Source organism: Chiloscyllium plagiosum, chromosome 36 (assembly GCF_004010195.1).
Source record: "Chiloscyllium plagiosum isolate BGI_BamShark_2017 chromosome 36, ASM401019v2, whole genome shotgun sequence".
In the NCBI taxonomy this organism is placed as follows: domain Eukaryota; kingdom Metazoa; phylum Chordata; class Chondrichthyes; order Orectolobiformes; family Hemiscylliidae; genus Chiloscyllium; species Chiloscyllium plagiosum.
In genome coordinates, this window is record NC_057745.1 from 7,757,473 (window position 1) to 7,781,231 (window position 23,759).

The following is a 23,759-nucleotide window of genomic DNA, read 5'->3' on the forward strand; positions in this document are numbered from 1 at the left end:
GGTATAGTTCATGACCATTTATCTGTTTACATGTTCTTGGCACTTAATAGACTTTCAGCTGAGAGGAACACATAGAAATTGCTGGAGTTACTCAATGGGTTTGGCAGCATCTGTAGTGTTTTGAAGAAAAGTCATATCGGAATCAAAACGTTAACTCTGTTTCTCTGTCTGCACGTGCAGCCACATTGCTGAGTTCCTCCAGCATATGTTCTGAGTTTGTTTCAGATTTCCAGCATCCACATTATTTTGCTACTAATACGATTAAAAGGTTTGAATACCCCGTTCCCTGCTCCACCCCCCCCCTCCCTCTTCCCTACTCCACTTGTGACAACATCAATTTAAATGTTTAAATACAGCCAATTATGCACTTATCCATATTAGGTTTAGATTAAAAAGATCCTTCAATTGGGTTTCTTTAATAAAGGCAAAGATACTGATTATTTTAACAAAGATGTCAAATTGATTAATTCCTCATGCAGTTCATAATATGAACGTACAACCATTTGCCTCCCTTAATAGCCTGACTCTCAAGCATGTGTATAGTAGTAAAGGAGAACAAGAATTTTGGATAGAAATTGACTTTGGGGGAACAAAATTCCAATACTTAGTTATTGAAGGTGAAAGAGATAGTGTGGAATGTTCAGATGGTGTTGATCTGGCATTTCCCTTCTGAGAGGACATATCACTAGACGCAGTAGTCTCTGGGAACTTTGCAGGTATTATTCAGGAATTATTGAGATGAGCTGCCTCGCTTCTCAAGAGCGCACTGAATCAGTGTTTTTTTATTTCAGAAACAGAACAGCTGAGCTAGAAAGTTCTTTTCCTTTAGGTTGTCATGAGCTCTATGGCAGTCATTAAACCCAGGCTGGTTTCCTCCAAACGAATCAACCAATTAGCTGAAATCATGTGGTCCCAGGAAATGTATTTACCATCTTTTAAAGAAAAAAGTTCCAGTGTTCAAAGTAACTTCTTCTAAAAAGAAATAGTCCAGATATCCACAGAACTTAAAATTTTTCTGCAACGTTTCAAAGCTGAAATCCTAAAAAAAAATGATTAAATACAGAGCCTTCATGACTGGCACTTTGTCTAAGGGTAAATAAAGTGTTGATTATTTACCCTTACAGGAGCTGTTTTGCACTGAAAAATGAACTCAATGTCTGTGTACAGTGTCTGTTCTCAAGATTGGATCAGATTCCACTGACCAATGAATGAAATAAGAGACAAACAAGGTTACAGCAAAAAGGTTTAGCATTAAAGTAGTGGACTTTCACTAGTGATCCGATTACACCTGGAGCTTTACTCTCAATTTATTCTGTGTTCTCAATTTCAGGCTGACCAAAGCATCTCCAGAAGATATAGAGTACTACAACTGTCAGCAAGAAATGGCTTTCGACCTCAATAAGCAATACCAGATCGTAGAGAGGGTAATTGGTAAGGAATGAGCTGGGAATATCAAAGAATGATTAGACACGTCAATTTGATTTTTTTTTTCTTTCAATAATCTACAAGGAAATAAGCTTAAAGAAAAAATACAGTAATGCACAGTTTGTGCATGGCATCTCAAATTTTCATTAAACATCTGAAAACAAAGTTGTGTTAAAATAATCTGGGTTTTTAATCTTTTACATAAAAGGAGTCTAGGTTTGGAGTTTTATGATTTAAATTCACCAAGCAAGCTATTCTCTGGAGATGCAATCCAGGCCTGGATTTCACAGTTTATTAATCTGTCAAACTGCAATATAAATTTTCTTGCTGACAAGATGGAGCCAATGAATAGAGACTGATGTTAAGTTTCTTGGTGATTTATTAAGTGGAGCAACAGTGCAGAATCCATTCCTGTCTTTTGGATGTTTGCTGGGGTAGCAGTAGGAATCTGTCCATTGGCTTCAGTGTCTTGGGCAGTAAATGGTTAAAGAAGCAGTCATGTTTGCCCCTTGCTTTCACCATCCATTCACTTTTATCAAGGAGAGGATGGGGTTGAATTTAATCGGGATGATTCTGCAGTCACATTGCCTGCTGATGTTCTTCCAAGCTAGTGTGAGGAATTTAGTTTGTGTACTGGAGGGAATAAATGCTTAAGGATCTGAGCCCAACAGGAATTAATCACCTTTAGGAGAAAAGTGGGGGCAAGCAAGGATTCCAGCTCCAAGTTAATCTTCAGGATGTAAGAGTTGCCAATTGTTCGTATATTGGTGTTAGGTATGTTATATTTAATTCCAGAAAACTGGTTTCTGACATAACTTGTTTCCATTATTGTTTCCAAAGTCAAACTTGAAACTGTTTCATTAAGTTTCTCCTTTCATATTTTGGTGAAGCTGATTACACAGAGCAATGGGGATATAACTGTGTTTAAACTGTTTTAATATTAATTTTCTCTTGAGGCTGCTCCACTTGGACTTGGGGAATTCTTCTTAAACATTTTAGTGGATCATTTCTTTTGTATCATCCTCTCCTGCTGCCTCCCTCTCTCAGCAAAAATGAATCCACAGCGACAGTTGCCAAACCAGTTAGGTCAAAACCCCTATTTTCTGCCAGTTTAGACTGTGCCACACTGCACATTTCCAAGCCACAATGTGTGGTGGTATTTGCTCAACCTCTTGCTCCCAGTTGTCAGGCAAGACTTAAATGAGATTCCACGCAAAATAGCAATGTACACTAGCATTGCAGCCAACAGTATACTGCTAGTTTGTGCCATTTACAAAACATTTGTGAAAATATGTACAGCTGTTTGTAAATGGATGTTTGGTAGCACAGAACTTGATTAAAATGAGACTACAAATTGAAGCTTTGGAACTTCCACTCATGAGCTCTCAGACACAAGAAATAGCCTAGGGGTGCACTTGTTATGCTATATAAAATGGTGTCTGTTTTTCAAGCCTGTTTCCTAGTTCCGAAGAGTGCAAGATTGAAAGCTTCAACTTCCAGTTTCCTTTTAACAATGTATCTGTAAATGAGTTGATTTGTTTTAAGTTTTATGCACAATGTTATGTGCAACAATTCTCTGATGATTGTAAGCAGGAAGTACAGATTAATTTGCTATTTTAAACCTCACTGTTAACTGCATACTGTCAGTCATACAGCAAGGCCATTTAGTCCATTGTTTGTTTTCTGAATAGCCAACTTCCTTGCTGGCTTTTTACAAGAGCTATCCAGTAACTTCCATTCCTTCTGTTCTCACTCCATGGACGTGTACATTTTCTAAAAACCCTTTTAAATGCCTACCCGGTTCCCTTTGAAAGTTAGCACTAAATTTGTTTCCGATGGGTTTTCTCGAATTGCTACTGTGCAGAAAGAGGCCATTCAGCCCATCGAGTCTGCACCGATCCTCTGAAGAGCATCCCATCCCAAGTAATTCTTGCCTTACCTTATAGAACATAGAACATAGAAGAATACAGTGCAGTACAGGCCCTTTGGCCCTCGATGTTGCGCCGATCCAAGCCCACCTAACCTATACTAACCCACTATCCTCCATATACCTATCCAATGCCCGCTTAAATGCCCATAAAGAGGGAGAGTCCACCACTGCTACTGGCAGGGCATTCCATGAACTTACGACTCGCTGAGTGAAGAACCTACCCCTAACTTCAGTCCTATATCTACCCCCCCTTGTAAAGCTATGCCCCCTTGTAATACCCGACTCCATACGCGGGAAAAGGTTCACACTGTCACCTTATAATCTATATTTATCATGTCTAATTCACCTAGCCTGCACATCGCTGCACACTATGGGTCAACTTAGCATGGCCAGTCCATCTAACGTGCTCTGATTAAAGAGCAGTTCTGGTTCATGTACACTGACTAAAGTTCGTTATCCCTGGATCCTTTCTATCTTTCAAGGGTTTTTGGGGAGGCCTAAATTGCTAAAATTACTGATAGTGTAATATAGGGTCTGGGCTAAGGCAACCACCCTTTTATTGTAAATCTTTGGCTGCTAATTTTTAGAAGTGTATTTTCTGGTAGTTTCCACACCCCCCCCCCCCCCATTGGATAAGTAGAGCGGCTGTTTAAGGTAACTTCTAATCAACCTATTCAGACCTCTGGGACAGGTGGGACTTGAACCCAGGTCCTCTGGCTCAGAGGTGAGGACATTACCAGGCTGAGTGGCCCAGTGGTAGAGAGCTGAGTTTTGGAGAACTTGAAGCTCTTGGTCACAAGATCCAAAAACAGTTGGGTCATGACTGTTGTCAAACAAGGCAACCTCTTAGCTTTTATATCATTGTTTGTTTTCTGAATAGCCAACTTCCTTGCAGTCAATATATTCCTCCACGTAGGAATAATTTATGACAGGAACAAATCGTTATTTTGCCATTCCATATCATTTCTTACCCAAAAATGCTGCACGAGTTTGAAAAATATTTTAATATAACAGTTCCAAATATAACAGTTCCAAAAATAACATAGACCCATGATATTACAATTGTCTTCAAGTTTTCTGCCTTAGTTTGAGTGCCTGTTGAATGAAACTTGTAAGTACGTTGAGTCACCCTGTGCTGAACAAAGATTTATTTCTCTCCAGCTATGAAGACCAGTAAGTCATCTTCAAGTCACTCTGAATTTCCATGTAAGTATTTTTTTAAACTGCTTTGGTTTAAACTATAACCCACTGGTGTTTCTCTGTCTCATTTCATATTATAGCAGTTACATTCCTGGACTTTAGTTCTTAGATCTGTACTGATACTACAGACGTGAGCTTAAATCCCACTGTGCCAGTTAAAGAATTTGAATTTAGTTTGTAACTTATCCAATTAAGTGATCACAAAACTAACTCAAAGTATTAAACGACACAAACTCTTTGCTGTTGCCCTTTGGGCACAATAACTTGTTTTCCTTTCCTGACCTGTGTGTGACTACTATACATACTCATATAGTTGTCTTTTAGCTTTCCTCCGCCGACAGCTTCACATTGCTCTCAGTTGTTTCCATCCACCTAAGGATGGGCAATAAATGCTGGCCTCACCAGCTACATCCACAACCAGATATTGCTTTTTTGTAAACTTGGTAGACGTTTACAGTAAACTGTATGGTAGCACTGAGGTAATGACTCATATTTGTCCCTATAGCACATTCCAGCCATAAACCATCATCCTCTGGCCAGCCAGACTACCTGTGTAAGTGGATGGGTTTGCCATATGTTGACTGCAGCTGGGAGGATGGAGCTCTTATTTCCAGAAAGTTCCAGGCGTGCATCGATGCCTTCCACAGCCGCCATAATTCCAAAACCATTCCCTCGAAAGACTGCAAGGTGATTGTCATACGCGAAGGTACCACGTTTGTGTTAAATGTATTTTTTTTAATACATTACACCTAAAAAAAAAAAAATTTGGTTGGTTTTCAATTGCGTGTTACATGTTTACCATTCAAAACGAGGCGGAAAAGCAAGTGAAATTTGTAATGATGGAATGTAAGACACGATATTAACAACACTGTTTTAAATTTCTGCTCCAACACCATCTCGAGACATAAATTTTTAAATATGGGTGTCAGAGCCACTGACATTTACCAGTCCTCGAACCAAATGGCATGGTTTCTCACATGAACCCGGAGATGGTGTGTCAGTCTCTTTGACATGGAATGAAAAAGCTTGCCTTTCCAGCCTTCCTCTTGTTCTCGAACAGCACCTTTTGATTCTTATGATTGTGAAAACAACTTGTCGCAACTCTTGTCCTGCCTCAGTTGAGGTCAGCCCATTAAGTATAAAACAGATGAGCCAGGGACTACTTGCTTTCCATGCTTCCTTTACACACTAGATGCTCAGCATTGGAAAGAAAGAAAACAAGACCCAGATGAACTGTTTAACATTGCCACTTCATGATATAGATTGTAATGGTCACAAGGAAAGGGTTTGCTGGGGAGGTGGAAATAAACGTAAAGCAGGTTAAATTAAAGAGACTTGATATTACAAATTATCTTGCTCAATTCTGGGATGCTAGTCCATTAATGAATTAATTTATTACCCTATTCTGCTTGTAGAAGTGCTTTTTAGTAGCTAATTTGCACGTAGCAAGTCTCCAAAGGAGTAATAGATGCTTATTTAATGTTAGTCAGTGTAGCTGGGGATCTCAGATGCAAAAGTAGAATATTGCAGTTGCTGGGAATACTGTGCATGTTTGACTAAAGGTCACTGACCTTCAAAGCTGACTCTGTTTCTCATTCTACTGATGTTGCCTGGCTTGCTAGGTTTTTCCAGCATTGTCCAATCTACTTTTATTCCATATTAGCTGGAGATCTCCATTGGCCTGTTTTCAAAAAGTGTCGTGGGGCCTTTTAACTGGTGCCTCTGCTTCACATTCTTGTTGAAATAACAAAGCCTGGCACCTTTGATAGCGCAGCACCCTCTCAGTACTCCATTAGTGTGCCAATGCACATTCATTAAAGTTCCCAGTTAACCCATAACCTTTGTGTCTGAAGGCTGAGAGTGTTACAGACAGTGCTGTCTCTATTATTACAATTTGATAATAATGTACTTGCACGCGATCCATTTGCCATTTGTTGTGCAAAATTGCACTTGTTCTGAGCTAGTATTTCTACACAGTGGTTTATTGTGTCAAGCTTAATATGAATCGGAATGCAACCAGTTTATTTCCACGACTTGTGCTGCTATAGCAGAATGCAATTGCATGTTGATGGTAAATGGAGGTGGGTATGCATGAAGATGAATCCACTTTGGGTCTAAATGATTTGAAGGTTCTTCAGTTCCAAAAATTAAAGTGTGACTTGCACTGTTCCTGGCTGTGTTACCATTTGAAAAGCTTTCTTCCTTTGTTTCCTGAAGTTCCTGACTTGTTGTACAGGTACCTCAGTTAAGTGCATGCACACTAGACTCTGCCCTTCAGTAGGCATAAAGTTAATTTATGCTCACTTTGTGTCTGCTGAGCCCTATCCTCAATATTCACAGACACTTTTTGTGGTGGGGATTATTGATTAGCTATCGAGCATTGGCTGTATTTACTTCTGCTTAGTTGAGAAACATTGATAATAAACACCAGCTAAAATCTACTAGTCTAGACTGAGATTCTCTTGGCCACTAGCACTTTCTGGTGCACCATGGCATTCTATGAATTATTGCTCTATCACCAATAAATTACTTTCTATGTTCTCACAGTAGGTTGTCATCAAAGAAGCAGCCATTTAAAGGAGGGGCCTTTGCCCATTGTATCTGTGCCTAACCCTTTTAGAGCAATCAAAAACTATTCCCAATATCCTGTTTTATTTGAATAGCTCTCTTTGTCTGGAATCAAATATTTTACTTTTCCTTCAAAGGATTTAATGTTTACTGTTTCATCAGCTGACTGAAGCAAAGTGCTTCATGTAATAATAAATGTAAGAAGCAATTTCTGTTAATCATATCTTCCACATCTGACAATCTCTAATTGACAGTTCGTCACGAAACACAAAATTTCTCCATTTTCCTTATTAAAGCTCCTCATGGTTTTAAAATAAGATTAAGAAATAGGGACAGAATTAGGTTATTTGACTCATTGCGTCTGCTCTGCCATTCAGTCATGGCTGATATATTTCTCAGCCCCATTCTCCTGCCTACTTCCTGTACCCCTTGATCCCTTTACCAATCAAGAACCTATCTGTCTCTGTTTTAAATACGCTCAATGACTTGACCTCCACAGCCCTCTGCGGCAACAAGTCCCACAGATTAACTATCTCTAATTGAAGAAATTCTTCCTCATGTCAGTTCTAAAGGGACATCCCTTCTGTCTGAGGCTGTTCCTTCCAATCCTAGTCTCCTATTAGTGGAAACATCTTCTAAACATCCATTCTGTCCAGGTCTATTAATATTCTGTAAGTTTCAGTGAGATGCTCCCTCATCTTTCAAAACTCCACCGAGTACAGACCCACAGTCCACAACTGACCTTCACTGACAAGCCCCTAACACCACAGTATCTTTTATTATTTAACAATTTTCTGTGAGGTACTTTGTCAAAGACCTTCTGGAAATCCAAATCAGTCATGTCCCCACTGGTTCTCCTTCATCTGAGTTGTTCAATACCTCCTCAAAGAATATCTTCCCTTTGCTTTGAATATCTACCCAGAGCTTGCTTCTCTCCTGTGCAAATAATTAAGAATGTCAGCGAAAGGTCAAGTTTCATCCACTCCCCTTCTGCCAAACCTACCAGTTGTTTGATAAAGCAGAAGTGTTGACTAATCATCCTGACAAATTTCTATCTCTTAGTTTACAATAAACCTAAGTACCAGGTGAGAAAACTCCACTTTTGGACCGCAGATCCAAGTTTCCCTATCCTAAGGATGCCATGCTTACCATGCGTCATGTCTCAAATCATTTCTTTGCAGTCCCCATATCTTAGTCTGCTTTCCATCCACTCCCTAAGGAGCTGGATGTGCCAATGGCTCACTGAAATAATAGATGCAAATATTTGCTTCTCCTTTTCTTTATGACACTGTTTTTGTGTGCCTGCCAAAATTAGTTACAAAAGCGTGATTGATGCTGTATGTATTTTTCTGTTGACAAGGTATATGCCTCAAGGCGAGTGAGATATCTCATGGGTTCATGTCTTGTTTGCTGTACAACTCTATCAAATGATCCTTTTGCTGACTGTTTCTGTCTGATCACAAGGGATTTGTTTGTGTATTAAGAAATAAATGGAAATTCAATTCTTGCTTTTCAGGTCTTGAAACAGAGGCCTAGGTTTGTTACCATGAAGAAGCAGCCTTCCTATATCGGCAGTGAGGGCTTGGAATTGAGGGATTACCAACTTGAGGGTCTGAACTGGCTCGTTCACTCCTGGTGCAAGTACGGATTTGGATGTGATCGAAGAGCTTGTAATGAATTTGATTGAATTTTTGTTAGGTGATAGTTCAGGGTTTACAACTGGTCTTCGTATGTTAGGGCAGGGCAGGGTATGGTATGGTATGCAGGCTCACAGTTCTGTGACCTTGGCTGACAGATGTATGAGTGCTGATCATAGACAGGCTCAGCATCAGTTGTGGTATCTCCCGTGGTCAGATTGCTCACTGAAACTCATTGCCTCTGCTCACAAGTGGAAAATGCCCACCTAGATGAGCTGCAGGAGATCACTGGTTGCCTGTGGATCCCACCACAGGTCACCTGCTTCAGAAAATGAAAAATGGTGTTTTGAATCTAACAAATCCTTCACACACTTGCATCCCCTGTGAGCAGGACTCAGTAGAGTTCAAACCCAGTGGGGGCAGGAACTAGATACATTGCTATTTTTCGCAGCCAACCTTATTTTAAAAACATGACGTTAGATGGTGAAACTGATTTGCACATGAATTAGATTGAAGTGAGGGAAAATTGCTTACATGAACAAATGGTGCAGGGGTAGGCCATTTGCTCCCTTAAGCTTGTTAAGTAAAATCAGGGCTGATCTGATTACCTTACATTTCCTTTACCTGTCTATCCCTGGTATTGCTTTACCCCCTTGTTCATCAAGAATCCATCTACCTATGTCTTTCAAACATCTAGTGACTGCTTCCACCAAGGAGAGAATTCCCAAGTTTAATCAAGTCACCTCTTAAGTTTCTGATCTCCAGCAGATACAAGCCTCGTTTGTCAAATATTCTCTCAAAAGGCCAATATGCCCATTCCATATATTATTCTGGATTAGTGGTGCTGGAAGAGCACAGCAGTTCAGGCAGCATCCAAGGAGCTTCGAAATCGACGTTTCGGGCAAAAACCCTTCATCAGGAATAAAGGCAGTGAGCCTGGAGCATGGAGAGATATATTAGTCTAGTAAGCCTTCTTTGGACAGCTTCCACTGCATTCACATACTTGCTTAAATAACGAGGTCACTATTGTATACTGTACTCCAGATTTGGTTCCATGAATGCCCTCAGTAACTGAGAAATAACTCCTCACTTTTGTATTCAAGTTTCCCTTGCGTTCTCAGTTGCTTTTTGTATCAGCATACTAACCCTAAGCGATTCCTGCCGTAGGACACCCAGATTCATCAGTGTTTCAGATCTCTGAAATTTCTCAGTACTTGGATAATATGTTCACATTTTTATTTTTTCTGCCAAAAATTGACAGTTCCACATTTTTCCACAATTTGCCCCATTCTCCAAATCTTAGCTTGCTCACAACCTGTCTGCATTTCTTTGTCAACTCCTCATGTCCTTCTCACAACTTATTTTCCAACTTGTGGTGTTAGCAAATTTAGCAACTAAACCTTTGGTCCCTTTATTTAAGTCTTTAACATAAATGATAAAACGTTAAGTTCTTGATCTCTGGACTCACCACTTATTGCGTCTTGCCAACCAGAAACCGATCCATTTATGCTTACTCGGTTTCCCACTAGCTAATCTTCTGTTCATGTTAATGTGCTACCCTCTCCACCTGTTTATTTTCCACTACAGCTTTTGGCACCTTACCAATACCTTCTAGAAGTTTTTAATTACGGTGATTCCAGCAGTTCCCCTTTACCCGCAGCATGTTATTTCCTCAAAGAATTCCCAATAAATTGGTTAAATGTGCTTTCTCTTTCACAACACCAGATGCAGTGAGAGATTGGAACATCAACAATGTTCCAATCAAATGTCTTAACCCCCACCACAAGCCTATTCTCTTACAAGCAACTTCATCCCTCTACAAAGCAACTTGCCTGAGGCTGAAACACTGTTGTGACACAGTTCTGTTTGACTCAGAGTGAACATTCAGCTGTGTCTTCATGCTGTCACTAAGACCATGTATCTCCACTCATACAACAGTCTGACTTTTCTCAAGTTCAGTTCATGCTGAGATCCTCCGCTGTGGTTTTTTTCAAACTTCCAGGCATGATTATTCCATTGCACTACTGTCTTGCCCCTCATATTCTGCCCTCCATAATTCTGAGGTCATCCAAAGTTTTGGTGCCCATTACCTATTTCACATCAAATCTCATTTACCTGTAATCCTTATGCTTGCTGACCTATATTGGCTTCTAGCAAAGAAACTCTGTTTTAAATGTCTCATTCTTGCTTTTGGAGCCCATTATGGCATTGCCATCTTTCTATCTCCATAAAATTCTCCAGGGTCAAAACTCTCTGAAATATGTGTTCCTCCAGGTTTGGCCTTTTGATTTGAATCACTTCCATCACTTGGGCTCATGTCTCTCCAAGAACCTCTCTGCCCCTTGACCTTCCTTTAAGACATTCTTAAAAGCATTAACTCCTTGGACAAGATTTTGAACTGAAGGGCTATTTTACTGTGCTTTAAATGACTCTGACACATAGTCATGTGCCCATGTATCTCCTCATGTGGTTGGGTGTTGTATTTTGCTTTGTATTACCCCTGTGAAACATCTTGGGATGGTTTACAATGTCAAAGTTATGTTAGTGCAGTTGGTGTTAGTTACTTTTGGTGTTTCGGTTTGTTTGAGCTCGGTAGGTTCACTGTTTATATTTCTGTCTTGATAACCCCCACAGGTGTAACAGTGTGATCCTGGCTGATGAAATGGGTTTGGGTAAAACAATCCAGACTATCTCATTTCTCTCAAACCTATTCAATCAGCATCAGCTCTATGGTCCTTTCCTCTTGGTTGTCCCACTGTCCACGCTTACTTCCTGGCAGCGAGAATTTGAAATCTGGGAGCCCAACATGAATGTGGTTGTTTACATCGGTGATGTCATGAGCCGGAATACAGTGAGTACAAGACCTTGCTTCAAACACCCGGAGATTCATGAAATTTGAAATTATGTTAAATATGAAAATGTGTTTGAGGTTAATCAACATGGGAGAAACAGGTTAATGCCTGTCATCTCTAAGCTCTTAGTGTGAACATGATTTGTTTTCCTTCACTAGGTCTGTATGGTCTGTGTCAGATCTCCAGGATAATTACACTGCCATACACACCCTCTCAATATTTCTTCATTACCAGGCTGAGATGTATTTCTGCAGGCTTAGCGTTCAAAATAGGAATGTAATAAGTGCTGGCCAGCCAGTGACATCCATGTCTCATGAAAGAATTAAAAACAAACCTGGGATAGTTTCTTAAATGGCATTTCATTTCTAAGCGCCTCGTCAAAATTGAAGACAGCACAGTCAAACATGATTTTATTCTGAACAAAAAGACTGAAGAACTGCGGATGTTGGAAATTAGAAACTATCTGGGTTCTGAAAAAGGGTCACTGGATCTGTAGCGTTAACTCTGCTTTCTCTCTACAGATGCTGCCACACCTGCTGAGTTTTTCCAGCAATTTCTGATTTTATCCTCACCTACTGTTCCCCTCTCAAGCTCAGTTGGACGGCTGGTTTGCACTGCAGAGTGATGCCAATAGTATGGGCTCAGTTCCTCTAAGGCTAAGGTTACCATGAGGGACTCTCCTTCTCGGTCTCTGTCCTCACCTGAGGTGTGATGACTCAGGTTAACCCACCACCAGTCATCTCTCTCAATGAGAGATCAGCTCTATAGCCTGGTAAGACTATGATGGCTTTTTGCACCCCCTCAAATTTCTCTCATATTGGATAATGATCAAGATTTGAGAGCAAGAACCAGTTTCTCGCCCTCACCTCTTAAACTCTCACTCTGTAAGAGAAGCATGTGGAATTGTTGTAATATTGCTTTCTATATTACAACTTAATTGGGATCAGATAAAGGACTGAGATCTGGGATTTTTCAGTTATCTGCTACTCCCTGTCTTAATCAGTCGTTCCAGGGGCTAATATTGGGCTTATTCTGTAAGAAGGTGAAACCTGGGTTTGTGAAACCTACTAATGGCCAAGGGTCGTGTCATTTGAAGCACATATTTGTACGAAAGCCAGAACTCTGGACCTATTGATAGGTATCATTGTATCATTAATAATTACTGATCTCCAACACATAGCAAATTAAAACTTTCTATTACAGATCCGAGAATACGACTGGTTGCATCCTGAGACAAAGAGACTGAAGTTTAACGTATTGATAACGACGTATGAAATTTTGCTGAAGGATAAGGTAATAACCCCTCAGGCAGTGATGTGAAATTTGAAGCCTGTCAGAAACAACTGGCTTGGTCAGCAAGAAGGGACTAATTCACCATGGGATCATGGAAATCATATTTTAACTCAAAAATTGGGATGCTTTACCATAGATGGCTGGTGAAGCCAAGTAGGTCATAATATTTCAGCAAAACTTGGATAAATGGTGAAACAAGTGAAACATCCAAAATTATGGGCAGTGGGAGAAGACCAGAATTCTGAGGTTAGAACAGAAGCTCTGGCATGGAGATGGTAGAGGCATGGGCAGCTGGAGCTTCATAGCTTCCATTGGTGCTGAAATCTCACTCCTCAATTGTTATTGAAGCCTTTTTCTTTCCTGTCAGAATGTCTTGGGGAGTATAAACTGGGCATTTCTGGGAGTGGACGAAGCTCATCGGTTGAAGAATGATGACTCCCTCTTGTATCGGACTCTAATCGACTTCAGATCCAATCATCGACTGCTGATAACTGGGACACCGCTGCAGAACTCATTGAAAGAGCTCTGGTCACTCCTGCACTTCATCATGCCTGAAAAGTAAGCCACCTCTTAGCTAACCCAGCAATTAATAAAGGTTTACAAGGTGTAGGTAACCACATGCCCCTACCCTCAATGGCTTACCCCAGTCACACTGAGACCAGCTCCACAGGTATATACTATCTTTGTCACCTTGTGCAACCAGACTCCCTCCAGCAAGCGCTCTCCTGGAGAATAGTAGCAAACTTTTTAATAACTAAATTGAATTGTCATCTCAACGTGTACATCCGAGCTGATGTACCTTCATAGCAGTTAGGAGAGTAAGGTTGGGCTGTTATTTTACCTGTTTATTCAGCTGTAATTGGATGTGAATAAATAACCTGCTTAACGTATGGATTAATAATTATATATCATGAACATCCCTCTGATAGAAGTAACGTCCCAGAGCTCTTTGTTGTGCGTCCTCTGGGACAATTGTGCAGGCTTATGGAGAAAGAGCATGGGAAATGAGGTTAATTTCATATCTCAGCCACAGAGCTGATACAGGCATGACCGGTCAAATGGCATCATTCTGGATTCTATGATTAATTAAGCCTCGGGACTTCCATCACAGCATGCGGCTGACTCTCAATTGCAATACCGAGAGGTGCTATATCTATCATATTGCAGCTACTTGAACGTTCAGACATGCACTTGACATATAAGTTTTTTTTCACTCTAGGTTTGATTCCTGGGAGGACTTTGAAGAGGAACACGGGAAAGGAAGGGAAAATGGATTCCAGAGTCTCCACAGGGTCCTGGAGCCCTTCTTGCTGCGCAGAGTAAAGAAAGATGTTGAAAAATCGCTTCCTGCCAAAGTTGAACAGATTCTGAGGGTGGAAATGTCAGCCTCACAGAAGCAGTATTATAAGTAAGGGCTCAACTGGTGTCACAGGAATAGCTCAGTAGGAGACCAAGAATAAGGGGGTGCCCAATGCAGATGCTGGTTTTGTAAATTGACTTTGTCCTTTTCTTCATCCCTCTCCTCTTCCCTGCTTAATGTATTTTTTGTAATTTGCAGCAATTTCCCCCATGTAGGGTATCGTAAACTGGACAGATCTTTCTTCATCTTAAATATGTATCCTAGAATTGAATAGCTTTTTTTCCTTCTCTCTGACTAGTCATTTGTAGCACTGAGGCCAGTTAAATTAGTCACGATTAACTCCGCAACTTTCTGGTGTCATGTAGTGCAGCATCACAGGAACCACATTTTGACTTCCTTTTTCTCTAACCGCAATGTTAATCATTTATCCAAAATAAAATGGATTACAGAAGAGGCCATCAGGATTCTCCCATCACTAATTAAGGAGCACAGGATTCAGGATATGAATAGGCTGCTCTCTCCTTAAATTCAGTCTCAGCTGCATTATAACAATATACATCTTTGCAGCCTCAATTGCGAAGCAGGAATTTAAGTAGCTTTAGATTTAGCAAGTTTTTAGGCCAGTTACCTTTGTATTTGTAATACCGTGGCTGTGTTGGGTCCCCATACCTGATGATTCAGGTACTTCACCAGTGTTCTGCAGCAGTTAACTCCAAGCACAGAGACCGAGATTAGCACAGATCTAAATTGTACTCATCGCAGTTCTAATCCTCTCTAAATTGTTGAACCTGATTCAAGTAGGTCACTACCTTGAGTGTATGGGGAGCAACTTTGTGATCTTCATAAATCCGTCTTTGACAGAAACTTGCTGAAGTGCAATTGTATCTCCCTGCATGAGAATAAATGAGCACCTTTGTTCGAAGGTGCTTAGTGAAGACTGACCACAGTAATTGCAGACCCTGAGGGAGTGGGGAGGCATAGAAGGCAGAGAGGTTGGGATGACGGGTGCTTGAATGTAAACGGAGGGTGGCTTGCTTGAGTCTATTTACTGGGAGAGTAGAAAGCATTTTTAATAAAATGCCTCTAGGTACTTGAGTACAGATGGTAGAAATGTTACACTGCAGCAATGGCCGATTGAGTAATTCATACCTGTGCCAGCTAAATGAACGAGTCCTCCCCAAAATAATCCTGCATTCCAGCACGTGGTCCATGGCCTTGCAGGTTACAGCACTTCAGGTGTAGATTCACATTCCTTTTAGGTTGAAGGTTTCCACCTCAGTCACCAAACTGGGCAGTGAATCCTAGCCACCTATCACCTTTTGGGTGGAAAAGTTCTTCCTCCCGCTCCCTTCCCCCAAAACTACTCAATGCCAGTCATGTTAAATCTTTGCTCCTTGGTAATTGACATCTGTGCTAGGGGTGTTAAGTATTCCCCATTCACTCAATGCAAACTCATTACTTTGTATGCTTCAGATAAGTCACCTGTCAGCCTCCTCTGTTCTAAGGAAAACAAGTCTGGCTTATTCAATCTTTCCTTATACTTGAAATTTTCAGGCCCTAGCAATGTACTTGTAAATTCCCATACTCTCTTTCTTTCAAGCAGTTATGTCCTTTCTGTGATGGACCAGAACTGTACATTAAACTGTACATTAGCTAGGACCTAATCCTGTCTTAGATTATTCCAGCACTGTACCACTGCTCATGTATTCATCATCTTGTCCAATGAACAAAAGTATCCTACATGTGGTCTTTACCACTTTATCTACCTTCAGGGACCTGTGGACATGTACTCCAAAGATATTTTACTTTCTCTACCTCTCCCAGTAATGTCAGATTTATAGTGGATTCTGTTGGGTGTTTGCCTTCCCCAAATTCATAACCTCACACTTCTCCAGTTTAAATTCTGTTTGCACTCTTCTGCCCACTTGACCAAGTTGTTGATATCTTTCTGAAGTTGACAGCCTTCACCTTTGCGATCAACTACCTAATTTTTACATTGTGTGCAATTTTCCCCGCAGTGTTTCCCACCTTTAAGTCCAAATCATTAATGTATACCGTAAACAGCAAGGGACCCAAAACTGAGCTCTTGTGAAACATCACTGGAAGGACCATTTCATTCACAAAAACATTACTTGACCATCATCTTTATTTCCTATCACCGAGCTGGATGCAATTTTGGGTCCAACATTCCGCCTTCCACTGTATCCCAAGGGCTTTAAATTTTATTCGCAGTCTTGATATGTGGAACCTTACCAAATAAAATCTATGTTGACAAAATCCATTGCACAACTTTCATCAATCCTCTTCGTTACTTCCTCCGAAACTTCAATTAAGTCAGTAAGACTGACCTTAATAAAACCATACTGGCCATTCCTCTCCAAGTAACAGTTAATCCTCTCTCTCAATATTGATTCTAGTCATTTGCCCACCACCGAGGTGGCGTTATCAAGAAAATTAAACACCAAGCCACATGCGAGGTTACGCCAGATGACCAAAAGCTTGGTCAAAGAATTAGGTGTGCCAATGATGGTCAGAGAGTACTGGGGAAATGAGTGAGCTGCAAGAGACTAGAGTTAGCAAGGTGAAGGATAGACCTATGGAGGCCAGCACTAATGAGTTGGAATGGTCAAGTCTAGAAGCAACATGGATTTATTGAGAGTTTCAGTGGTTAATGGCCCTCAGCAGGGATAGATTGAGTAGTGTCACACAGGTAGAAGCAAGGTGCCTTTGTGGTAATGCGGATATGTGTTCGGGAACTCACTCGTTAGATGTAGCAGCCAAGTTGTGAACAGTCTTGTTCACATTTGGGCATGGTCAGAGAGGGCAATGGAGTTGGAACCATGAGAAACAAGTTTAAGACAACTGTAGTGGCTTCTGTTTGCCCAGTAATTATATGAAGGAAATTTCTGTTCATCCTTTACTAGATATTGAGCAAGCGATCTGATGGTGTGGAGATAATGAGGGCCGAAGAGAAGTGGAAGTGAGGTAGTTTATATAGTCAACATGCATATGGAAACTGATGCTGTGCTTTCAGATAACGCTGCAAGTGTGGAGCATATAGTGAGATAGAGGACAGTGTCAGTGCAGGATCCTGAGGAGATACTGGACCTAACATTGCAGCAGTAAGAAGGGACATGATTAGGAGAGAAGTCGAAGATTCACAGCATTGAGACAACACTAACATCCCAGGTAGACAATGTTAGGGATGTACTTTACAAGAAGTTGAGAGTTGAATCTATTTCTGTTCGAGGTAGGATTGAGGGTAACAGAATTGCTTGATTTTTTTCTTTTCCCTGACGAGTTAGGGGAAGGTATCCAGGTGCCGAGGAAGAGCCCATGACAGAATAATACATGATCTCTGGATGGAGTGGACTTGGTGCATCGGTTAGTCCTTTCTTTCCTGGTAATGTTGGTTATGGTGAGGTTATGGTGTGTGGTAATGAGGAACTTGTGCTGCTGTTCAGTCGGTTCCTAATTCTGAGCGCTCCTCATCTCTCTCGACGCAGGTGGATATTAACCCGAAATTACAAGGCGCTCACCAAGGGAACCAGGGGGTCTTCATCGAGCTTCCTCAACATCATGATGGAGCTGAAGAAATGCTGCAATCACTGTTATTTGGTTAAGCAGTGTGAGGAGAATGAGAACCTGTCCAGCCAAGAAGTGTTGCAGGTGGGTGAAACTGTGATGATAAATGTTGTTCCCTCTGCACTGAATCACTCATCACACCTTCTAAATGTGAGTGTCTCAGAAACCTGAACTGAAGTCAGAGGCAATGATGAGTTTGAATTATCTTTATTGTCACCTTTACTGCTTCCAGTTGTCATTTAAATGGAAGAATGGCCACCCACTATGTATGCCATCTTTAATTTAGCTTGCTTTCCATTGTTTTTATTCTTCCATGAGTTGTGGGCATGGCTATCAAGTTGACCATTTGTTGCCAATCCTCAATTGCCATTGAGCTGAGGGACTTCCTAGCTGTTTCAGAGAGCATTTAAGAATCAGTTGCTTTGCTTTGGGTCGGGATTTGTATGTAGGCCAGACCAGGTAAGGATGCCAAATCCTCTTCTCTAAAGGACATTAGTGAATCAGATGGGCGTTTACAATAATCCATGGTAGTTGTCGTAGTTACCATCCCTGAAATCAGTTTTCATTTCCAGAGCTATTAACACAATTACACTCCCCTAGCTGCTGTGGTGGGATTTGAACCTGTTTCTCCAGACTGTAAACCTGGGCCTATGGTATACTACTCCAATGTCATTCTTTATCCTTCTTTGTTTTCTGATAGATCCAAATACTTTTCAACTAACACATGCTTTCTCTGCCTCATTACTGTTACCGAGCTGATGCTTCCCACCAAAATAACAGATCTGAACTAATTCTCTATGTAGGCTATGGTAAAATGCCTGCCATTGTTCATTTGAAAGCATTCACTTGAATAGTTTATTGAAGTCTCTGGAGTGGGACTACACCTATTAGAGATGACATCTTTCAGTTAAGCTATTAAATCAATGCTCCCTGGTCTCTTCAGATGAAGGAAAATGATCTTACAGTATTGTTTTGAGGAAGCTGGCTAAGAGTTATTCCCAGAGTCTTGATGTTTATTCCTCAAAGAGCATCCCAGAATTGTTAGGTGGAATTAAAGGTACAACTGAAGAAGAGAGCATGCTCATAGGGCAAGGTAAAGCCACCGTAGTCCAGCTGGACCGTAGCCCTGCGCTTTTATAGAGGTCACCAGTTGTGGTTTAACCTGAGGGTCACCACCCTTCAGGGGAGAGGTTGAGATGGAGAGTCCTTCATGGTAACTTCAACTGGTGTGGGAATTGAACCCATGGTGTTGGCAGCATTCTATGTTAGAAATTGGCCATCCAGCCAACTGAGCTAACTGACCTCCTCATAGGGATGAATAACCTGCTACTGTTTCTGCACAGTTGGGGATGAAAATGTTTTCCATACCCTCGAATGTATTCGATTCATAACTGTATCTGTTTTAATATAATATTTTCATAGAATAGCATTGTAGCTGGGTTGTTCTCAGCACCTGTGCTTTCTCAGACCTGCCAATGTGTTTTCTGCTTCCTTTTATTGCAGAACCTGATCAAGAGCAGTGGCAAGCTGATTCTGTTGGATAAGCTGATGACCCGGCTTCGAGAGAGAGGAAACAGAGTGCTCATCTTCTCTCAGATGGTCCGAATGTTGGATATCCTCGCTGAATACTTGACCATAAAGCACTATCCATTCCAGGTGAGTGTGAGAAAGAATTCCAGGGTGTTGATTAGCCTGACAGATAGTGAGCAATTCAGAATCTGACACACAATTCAGGATGGTTTCATTTTTGAATGAGTTTTTTTACCCCACGTTCAGTTCCCTTGCCTTTCTACTTTCTCTTGTCAAAATGAAGGGTGGAAAGAGCTTGTTGCCACTAAGTGGAACCATTTCTTGGACATTCTTCGTGTCAGAACCACGCATACCAGGTAGTTATCCAGAACTCCTTCGACTCTTCCATATCTCTCTCTTGCATGTCAAGATCAGAAGATCTTCATTACACTTGAGCTATTTTTCAATTTGCCATGTCAACTATCCTATAATTCCAGCATAGAATTAAATAGGAAGATGGAATCAGCATTTAAACCTCTGGATGTCTCTCGAGCACTGAAGACTTTTTTGAAGTGTGGTGTCTATTATAATACAGGGCATTCAACGGTAAGTTAGAATCCAGGAACCCCTGCTCAAAAGTAAAACACGTAAACACTAAACTTGTTCTGTATGCTGCAGAATTCCTTCATGGGCATTAACATTCTGTGATACTCTCACATCTACAGTGACACCTTTTAAGTTGCAGATTCCTCTCTCTCTGCCTGCACAAAGTATCATTAATGTTCTCTGATATAAATTTGATTTTCATCCTTGCTTGCTCTGGGGAAAAGCAGCAGGAGATCAATTGATGGTGCCTTCAAGTGACCCTAGTGATGTCTGTTAATTCAGCTCCAAAAAAAACATTAATTAAGTGCCATTTCCTAATGCTGACCTTTTTTTTTTGTTCTCCTTGAGCTAACGTCACCAGTTAACAAGGGGCTGTCCAGTCTCTAAATGATGCTGTAGATAACACTATGGGGCTCTGTGCACTGGGAGGTTTGTTGAAGCTGCTAAGGCTAGCTTCTCTCTCCAAACACTTCCAGAAAAGCCTAACCAGTCTTAATTGAGTTAAAAAAAAAATGGCTGTCAAAGGCAAACGTTCAAAGATGAGCCCATCCCTCCAACCCACCCAGTTCACTTTTCTCCATTATTACTTTAAAGATGTTTATGACTGCAGGTTTATGAGAATGCACCTGGTGGCATACCTCTGGATAGCAGGGTCAAATTTGGTTGCAGTCTATGACTGTTTTGCCAACTTGCCTTTGTGAAATTGCTCAATGACGCAAGCCCCTCCATAGTTGTCGACTAAGCACTGTCCTTTAAGCCAGGATTATTTTTGGACCAAGTATCTGAATAAAAATAGATGAGCAATCCGCACTTCAGAGTTTCTGGATAACCTTTCGGCACACAGTTGAAATGGTCTTGTTTTATCATGTTGCAGCGTTTAGATGGATCTATAAAAGGCGAGTTAAGGAAACAGGCTTTGGATCACTTTAACGCAGAAGGATCAGAGGTAAGAAAGTGTTGATTCACACCTTTCCCAGTACTAGCTTGACAACTCTTACACCACCACTTTCTAAAAAAATTTATATTGTGAATGATTGGTTGTCCTGGAAATGAATGAACTCTCGCTCACTCTGGTGGTGTTGTATTTTGCTCAGTAGTCCCTTGTTTTCTGAGGCTGTTTACTAAAATTTTGCTTGCTCCATCCCAGGTTTTTGAGACTGAATCCTTGCCCAAATCATTCATTCTTGGCTGAACCATTTTAATTTCCTTCTACTTTATCAGTGACAATGTGCATGCACAAGACCAGATATTAGGACTTTTCAATAAATGTCACTCTGTCCATACCTAATATTTTATCACTTCAGAGTTATCCACTCCTTTTAACATTATCTATCTTTGATTAATAAATATTTGTCAGCAGAGACTTCACTGCATTGCCTGGACAGGTTACCAGCAGTGCTTTTCAGTCAGTGTACTGTACTTTGTCCTGTCAGGGTATTGTTGACAGGGAAGTGAGTGCATGCAGTTCTTGCTTTGAATAAAGAATTCATTTCGGAAATTTGAGTCAGAAGGTTGGTTTAGTATCAGTTGGCCTGGCATAGCATCACATTGCAATACGTGGCACTTGCACTGCACAGTTGGCGTCTTGCCACATGTACTCCTGCTTTGATTTGCTAAATTGTTTATCTTTCTGAAATGCACTTAAAATAACTCTAGATTTGTTCAGATTATTTTTATTTAAACTCACCTTTGTCTCTGTTTTAAGTGTTAAAGATTCTAAGCCGGTCAGTGAGTTAGAAATGAAGAAGTATACATTTTTAGTGTGGACTTTTAGCTTGGTCTTCTGAACCAACTGCCCCAAAATGCAGCTCTTCCTTATTGATATGTGCTCAGAAACAATTAAAATAATCAACCCTGTTTCCCTTAACTTTAGCAGTGATATTAACAAATATTAACAGTGGGATTAACGTGAGTAGTAGTCCAGACTGTTACTCCTCTCCAATTTCCCCTTGTTGCTTTTATGATCAAATATTCCATGTGAATTTCCTGTTCACTGCACCCTTACTGAAGCCGTACAGACCAGAGGGTCACCTTTTCAATGTTGTGGTTCTGTTTGCCGAGCTGGGAATTTGAGTTGCAGACGTTTCGTCCCCTGTCTAGGTGACATCCTCAGTGCTTGGGAGCCTCATGTGAAGTGCTTCTGTGATCTTTCCTCCGGCATTTATAGTGATTTGTATCTGCCGCTTCCGGTTGTCAGTTCCAGCTGTCCGCTGCAGTGGTCAGTACATTGGGTCCAGGTCGATGTGCTTATTGATTGAATCTGTGGATGAGTGCCATGCCTCTTGTTGGGTATCGGGTCCTTCGTTCTGGTGTGTTGTTGTCTGAGAGTGGCTGTTGGTTTGTGAGCTGTTACGAGTCCTAAAGTGGTCGCAGTAGTCTGGCTGTCAGTTCGGAAATGCTCTTGATGTATGGTAGTGTGGCTAGTCCTTTGGGTTGCGGCATGTCCTCGTTCCGTTGTCTTTCCCTTAGGCATCTGTTGATGAAATTGCGCAGGTATCCGTTTTTGAACTACGAAAGCAACCACCCCAACACACACAAAAAAAGTTGCATCAAGACACTATTCAAAAGGACCACAACACACTGCAGTACACCAGAACTGCAGAAAGAGGAAGAAGAACACCTATACAATGTATTCACCAAAAACAGATACCCGCGCAATGAGGACATGCCACAACCCAAAGGACTAGCCACACTGACAACTCGGTGAACAGAACCACAACAACGAGCACCCAAGCTACAAATCTTCTCTCAAACTTTTATCACCTCTTCAATCTCTGATCTGAGGGATACTTCCCCAAATATCTCTTCACCCTACATTTTGGCCAGTTACAATTTGCAAGGTTTATTGACCTCAAGCTGCTGATTCAAGCATTATTCAATTTGGCCTCATTCCTCTTGTTAACCTGGAGGGATGTTCAACGCTACAGGCCTTACTCTGTCAGCCTGGTTTTCACTAGTAAATAGACAATGCCTTATAGAATCCTGGAATGGTGCAGCACTAATAGAATCCATTTACTTTTGCACCTGCGCTAGCATTTTGGAAATTATTCAATTAATTCCACTCACCAGCCTGATGGACCTCTTGTACCATAAAATCATATAATCGCAAGGGTGTGGATGCAGCCACAGAGTCCACACCGACCCTACAAAGAGCATCCCACCCAGACCTGTCCCCTACCTATCCTTGTAACCCTGCATTTCCCATAGCCAGTCCACCTAGTTAGCACATCCCTGGACACTGTGGGCACTTTAGTATAGCCACTTGACCTAACCCACACATCTTTGGACTTGGAAAGGATACCTGTGCAGATGGAGAGCGAACGTACAAACTCCACACAGACAATCGCCCGAAGGTGGAATTGAACTCTGGTGCTGCGAGGCAGCATGCTAGCCACTGTGCCACCCCCATCGAGTCAGTAGTTCTCCACTTTTATGTTGAAAATTGCTATTGAATCTACTTCCTCCGCTCTTCTAGACTTTGTATTTCAGATCGTAGCTCGAAAGAAATTTCTCTGCATGTGCTAGTTCTTTATTTGTTTTCCATCTCCATCCTCAGGACTTCTGTTTCCTCCTCTCTACGAGAGCAGGGGGCCTTGGGATTAACCTTGCCTCTGCGGACACTGTGATCATCTTTGACTCTGACTGGAATCCTCAGAACGACTTGCAGGCGCAGGCTCGAGCTCATAGGATAGGCCAGAAGAAGCAGGTCAGTTTGCACTCAGTTGGAAGGATGATTGGGGTGATGCCTATGTTAGTTCTGCATGTTGAAGACAGACAGATCCACTTTTCATGAA

The 23,759-nt window shown here is 41.2% G+C and overlaps 1 protein-coding gene across 2 annotated transcripts in view; it reads left to right on the forward strand.

The window, feature by feature from the left end:
- Nucleotides 1-23,759, forward strand: part of chd2 (chromodomain helicase DNA binding protein 2) — a 91,728-nt gene that overhangs the window by 38,453 nt on the left and 29,516 nt on the right. For both annotated transcript variants that reach the window (XM_043677228.1, XM_043677229.1), the window contains 12 exons: nucleotides 1,331-1,431; nucleotides 4,517-4,561; nucleotides 5,061-5,242; nucleotides 8,640-8,764; nucleotides 11,395-11,611; nucleotides 12,816-12,905; nucleotides 13,273-13,463; nucleotides 14,125-14,313; nucleotides 17,772-17,934; nucleotides 19,354-19,506; nucleotides 20,840-20,911; nucleotides 23,522-23,671. In XM_043677228.1, coding sequence (XP_043533163.1) covers nucleotides 1,331-1,431; nucleotides 4,517-4,561; nucleotides 5,061-5,242; nucleotides 8,640-8,764; nucleotides 11,395-11,611; nucleotides 12,816-12,905; nucleotides 13,273-13,463; nucleotides 14,125-14,313; nucleotides 17,772-17,934; nucleotides 19,354-19,506; nucleotides 20,840-20,911; nucleotides 23,522-23,671 — 1,678 coding nt within the window. The remainder of the gene's footprint in view (nucleotides 1-1,330; nucleotides 1,432-4,516; nucleotides 4,562-5,060; nucleotides 5,243-8,639; nucleotides 8,765-11,394; nucleotides 11,612-12,815; nucleotides 12,906-13,272; nucleotides 13,464-14,124; nucleotides 14,314-17,771; nucleotides 17,935-19,353; nucleotides 19,507-20,839; nucleotides 20,912-23,521; nucleotides 23,672-23,759) is intronic.